The sequence below is a fragment of the Carassius auratus genome, chromosome 42 (assembly GCF_003368295.1).
Source record: "Carassius auratus strain Wakin chromosome 42, ASM336829v1, whole genome shotgun sequence".
Lineage (NCBI taxonomy): Eukaryota > Metazoa > Chordata > Actinopteri > Cypriniformes > Cyprinidae > Carassius > Carassius auratus.
The window spans coordinates 16786591-16792535 of NC_039284.1; the positions used below are offsets into that span (position 1 = coordinate 16786591).

The window sequence follows — 5945 nt, forward strand, 5'->3', positions numbered from 1 at the left end:
GAGCTTTTAACTGGTAATAGCAGTAATAAATAATACATTTATAATACAAGGCAATTACTGTTAGAAAATGAAGTGAGCAGTGTCCCTGATTTAATGCAGGATCCACTTTTCTTCTTAATGTTTTCAAAATATGCAGCATTTGTTTGATTAAAAATCCAGTAAAAACTGTAATTTTGTGAAATATTACAATTTAAAATAACCATTTTCCGTTTTAATATATTGTAAATTGTAATTTATTCCTGTGACGCAAAGCTGAATTTTCAGCATCATCATCATCATTCATCAGTGTCACATGATCCTTCAGAAATCATTCTAATATGCTGATTTGAAGCTCAAGAAGCATTTCTTATTATACATTTCTTATACATTTCTTACTATTTTTTTATACATTTCTTCTTATTTGGGATGTAACGATTCACTCAACTCATGATTTAGATTTTACGATTCAATTCAGATTTTTTTCTTTTTACATACATTTCTGAATTATGAATTAAATGTCGTCACAGGATCCCTTCATTATTGCTTGGACAAAATGCAGCACATTTCTTTGTGAAACTGAAATATAATATACTAATATAATGCATATGTAAATAACAAAACTAAATTGAAATTTTAGAACAAGCCCCAAGTCAAATAAGTAACACAAATAAAAATAAATCTCTTCATATAAACAAAATAAGGCTCGGTGCTCTTTCCTTTTAAAATGGAGGCAACCACTGCATTTTAATCATGATCTAAACATAGATGCTTCATACATGCAACCTGAGCAGCTTTTAATCTAAATAAGATTGTATAATTTCAAAATTTGAAGCAAAAACAGAATGGTTTGAATTCAGTTTTGTGAAGCTATACATAAAACATATCTGCATGAAACAGAAATAGCAGACGAGCGGAAGGAGACGCAGATCCACTCTCTGCCAGCAGGTGGAGCTTCAAGCGTTTCCTTGGTTTTGGCTGTTAACAAAGCAGCGCTACACTTATGAACTTTAATATGCATTATACAGAGGCAAGATGAAAAGAAAAAAAAACCTCTTAACTTTTCTAAATACAGTAAGTTCCCTCAGATATACATTCGGATAAACTCCTAACCCTGAATGAATCGTGATTTGTTTAGCTTCTCAACTGATTTGAATCGTCACATATTTTAACCAGCTCGCAGTTAATCGTTACATCCCTACTTCTTATTAATGTTGAAACCAGTTGTGCCACTTAATATTTTGTGGAAACAGTGATGCATTTTTTTGAACAGCATTTATTTTAAATAAATATATTTTTGTAACATTGTGAAATGTAATTCTCCCTTTCAGTAATTTTCATGCACCCTTACTAAATAAAAGTATAAAAAAAAATAAAAAAATTTAATAGTTTTGTCCTGAGAAGTGTGTGATATTTGATCAAAATAGGAAAGAAAAGGACAAAAAATACAAAATAACACATCCAGAAAGAAAAACAAAGTTTTGTCACTAACTTTTCCTTCGTCTTCTGCTTTCAGGATTCAGATTCACCACGTCACTCCACGGCCTCCAACAGCTCCAATCTGAGCAGCCCACCGAGCCCTTCATCCTCACACAAGAGCAAGACTCGGTCTCTGGAGCGCAGCGAGCACCAGGGCTGGGAGACATGAGCTCGGCCCCTATCCCACATCCTTCTGACGTCCTGTGTGGCCCCCGAGAGAGACCGAGAGCTGACTCCTTATACGTCATATTCCTAAACACGCTGCTGGGCCCAGGTGTGTGTGTGTTTGCGTGTATTAGTGTGCATATGCATTACACGTGTGATTGTTGTACACACGCACATTACCGTGCACCTTACATCCCCTTTGAGTGGACCCACTACAACTGTTCCTGTAATAGATGGGGGAACAGACCACTGAGTGTAGCTCATCACCTATTGCTACTGGTGTGGACGCGGTCGAAAACGACAAACACAGAGCTTTAACGTGAATTTATCAGTGTTTGTTGACAAGTGTGCCTCATCTAACACAAGAAAAATATCCATTCAAAAGTCTTAATGGCCTGGGGGAATGTAACTTTAAACGCATAACACTAAAGATCATGAAAACATTCATTAAGGATCATGAAAAACTGTTCTTGGCATTCCATTCCATGTGATAAAACATGAAGACTTCAGTTAGCCCCAATCGATAGAGCGGCACTACTGTATGACTCCACCTCTACCCTCCAGTGCCATGCCGACCTTCACAGTCAGAGGTCAGAGTTCAAGAATAGATTCTGAGTTCAGTAATGTAAATAGAGTTTAAGTAGAGTATAATATATAATGAAATCATAACACTATTCTGTTGTTAAATAAGTGTGACTTGGCTTTGAGAGAGTCTCCTTTCCATTTTATTTTCCGGGTCAAGGCTCTAGTGTATTATTAAGTCATTTTATGTAAATGTAAGCATTATTTTGTCAAGATATGCTAGTTTTTCGTAATTTTGAAATTTGAAATTTTCAAGATTTGCGAGGGAACACACACACACAAAAAAAAAGAGAGGTATTGGGCCTCATTCATGAAACACAAGGAGAGCCATTTTTATGTGCAATTTTCCATTGAATATGACGTTTACAAGCTTGCAATGAAATCATTCATAAAAACATTCATGCGTAAATTGTTGCATCAAACATTCACATTCATAAAATCTGTATATATTCTTGAACTGTAAGCAAGAATAATTGTTGATTTGTTACATTTTGTAAAAAAAATTCTTGCATAAATTTTCGCATTAAATGCAAGATTTACATGGTAGCCATTAAATTTCACCAAAAGGTTTCCACAGTGAATGTTTTCATAAATCATTTATATGTAAATTATCGTTTGAGTGCAGTATATACAAGATAAAATAGTTTGAACTAATTCTTGCGTGAAATTGTTGCTCTGAATGTGAGAGACAGAAGGCAAAAGTGAAGTTGTTTGTAAAAAAAATAATAAAAAACATTCTTGTGTAAACTAGCATTGAATATTACATTCACGAGGGGAAGCAGTGAAATTGTTTGTGAATTTAGTGCATCACTTTATGGAATTTTTAATCATGAAACAATATTTAACATTTAACGAACAATTGTTATAAGAATGTTTTCTAAGAATAAATACAATCTCCTTGTGTTTCGTGAATGTTGGTGCATTGTGTACAAGATCTAGCGTTTAGAGAATTATTAGTGTATATATTAAACTCACACTCCAAACACGTGGTCACGTGATCATAAATAAGCTGTTGTGCTGAATGTAACAGAGATTGACTGCAGCCTTGTTTAATGTTACTCTTGTCTGCATCTGTGCTTCATGGTTCCGTTACCGAAGCAATAATGCTGTTTCCAAAGAGGTTTTTTCTTTAATTATTATTGTAAATTATTATCCTTTTAGTATTTTGCTTTTATTTTCAGTGATTTAAAGTTTTGTTTTGTTTTTCAACTCAAAAGAACCAAACTTTGCCTAAAGTGTACATGCGAGAAACACTAAACTCATCAGCTGAAGCATTCAAAGGGCTTCAACACTTCAAACTCACTAGTGCATATAGCTGTTGCCTCTTCTTCTAACACTTCCCGCAGCTCAACAGGGACCTCAAGGACCAGCTGGAGATTGGGTCAATTGATATTAATACAGATTCATCAAGGGCATACAGTAAAGCTGCTGTAGTGATGTTTTAAACGTGCAGGGTCAGACTATCAAACATCCCTGACCCTTAAAATACCTCGGATTAGAAAGCCAAGCCATTACGACTCCAACAGAACCTCACCAGTGCACATATTTCAGCCGTCCCTCTTTCCAATTTCATACACTAATGGGCGTTTGTGAATTATTCACATGCACTACTGCTCGCTTTTGCAAAGAATATGTCAGATTTGGTAAACTGAGAAATGGATTTCTCATTTCTTTAAAACACAATCTGCAGATGAGACGCTGTTCAGAATTCCCAAATATTCCAGGTTGTTTTTAGGAATAGCTCACTCAAAAATCTAAACGTACATCATTTGCTTTCATTTTGTTGTTGAAAACCTTTATGGTTTACTTTGTCTTGTATAGTTAGGCTCAAAGAAATCAAAAAATTGTCTGATTATATTATCTAAAATGTGTAATGTATTGGATTACATTACTGACTACTATTTTTGTCATGCAACTTGTATATATATACATGTGTTTATATATATATAGAAATGTATATATGTATATATACGTATATATATGTATATATATTAGTGCTGTCAATCGATTAAAAAAAATTAACTAATTAATCGCACAATTTTTTAAAATTAATCGCGATTAATCGCGATTAATCGCAATTAAAAGACTGAAACTTTTTGGATATGTAAATGTAAAATGTAAATAATTAATGTAAACTCAAGACAAAGAAACTATTTAAATTCAAAATATGATTGTTTATTGGAATTTTTGTTTAACTTGTAACACAGATTTTCTCATGTAAACAACATACCTGCAATAAACCATCAATATCCTCCAAATTAACTGTTGGCTTGAAAGCCATATTTATTACAGAAATAAAAACACAGGCATGTAAGTACCATTTGAATTTCAAAACAATCAATGCCAATAAAAAACAAAAATGATTTCCACGTTGAATTCTAAGTGGACTGCAAAAAAATTCCAAAGTATAGTCATTGCCAGTGCTTTAAGTGGGCCGGTACGCACAGGTACTCAGTACCGCCACTTCCAAATATAGCTCTTGAGCGTACCGCCACATCTCCGTGCGCCCAGAACGTGCTTTTAGCGTACCGGTACGCTCATTTGGACATCTGTTTTAATAGAGGTTTTAATCTTTTTGCCGATTTTCAGAGCGCCCTTCACAATGCAAGCTTCCTAATTCATCCCACCCAGAGCAGAAACTACATTACCCATTCACCCTTAAGTTATACAAGTGAATAGCGCATGTGTCGCTTTTCCCACTGTTAGGTGTCAACAACTCAACGTGGCCGGAGAAGGTGTGTGAAACTCGTTGTGAGTTATACTAAAGCAAAATCTTGAGTATTTATTGTCTGATAAACATTAAAAACTGTCTGCGGAGGTTGAGTCGTCCTGCAGCCCCCGCTGGCTGTTCATTGGCTGCAGCATCTTTTTTCTAAGTTCTAACAAAATACCGTAGAGGGCAAGGCACAAATTTAGATATTCAATTATCTAATTAATCTATAGCCTATGCACAAAGACAATATGATCTTTTTGTCCCCTTTTTGTTTTAAAGCTTGATGAAGAGAGAGAGCGCAAGTTGCTGCAGCTGAGGAGGACAGTGATGCACGCGTACAGGAGTGATTGACAGTTCGCGGCACTGTGTACAAAAAATACTCCCCTACACAATTATTTATTTATTTTCGTTTAAGCTTATTAACGTTAGCGTTACAGAAAGGTCTGATTTACGCACTGTTACAGTCATTTTTTTTTTTTTTTAAACAATGACATTTGAGTTCATGATTTTAATGTTGCTGTTTCTTGTGGCAGACTAAATGAAGAGTAATGTTTCTTGTGGCAGACTGAAGAGTAATCCGGCAGAGTTTTATACTGAAACTTTCCGTCTAAAAGTCCTTCCTTGGTCTTATCCATATTTCTTTGCACGTTGAACACACATAGACCACAACTGGAAATAAAAAAAACTGCAACCGCGTTAATTGCGTTATTTTTTTTAACGCGTTAAATATTTCAAATTAATCGAATGCGTTAACGCGCTAATTTTGACAGCACTAATATATATATAAGCACACACAAGTAAATATTATTTTAAATTAAAATTGCTGAAATTAACAACATTGTTACTCAATATAATTATAAAAAAAGATTAAAAAAAGAAGAGTAAATGGGTTTAGAATGATGGAAGAAGTTTTTTATTTTTGAGTGAACTATTCTTTTAAAGTATGATGAAAAAATGACCTTTCAGTGTTGAAGAACACCCAAGGACAGACTTAATGAAAGTTTGTGCATATGTACCTGTGGTTTTATTC

The 5945-nt window shown here is 34.4% G+C and overlaps 1 protein-coding gene across 8 annotated transcripts in view; it reads left to right on the forward strand.

Annotated features, from left to right (window-relative positions):
* Positions 1-3506, forward strand: part of LOC113060890 (serine/threonine-protein kinase MRCK alpha-like) — a 55098-nt gene extending 51592 nt beyond the window's left edge. For all 8 annotated transcript variants that reach the window (XM_026230135.1, XM_026230138.1, XM_026230134.1 and 5 more), the window contains one exon: positions 1493-3506. In XM_026230135.1, coding sequence (XP_026085920.1) covers positions 1493-1624 — 132 coding nt within the window. In that variant the 3' untranslated portion in view covers positions 1625-3506. The remainder of the gene's footprint in view (positions 1-1492) is intronic.
* Positions 3507-5945: the final 2439 nt, after the last annotated feature.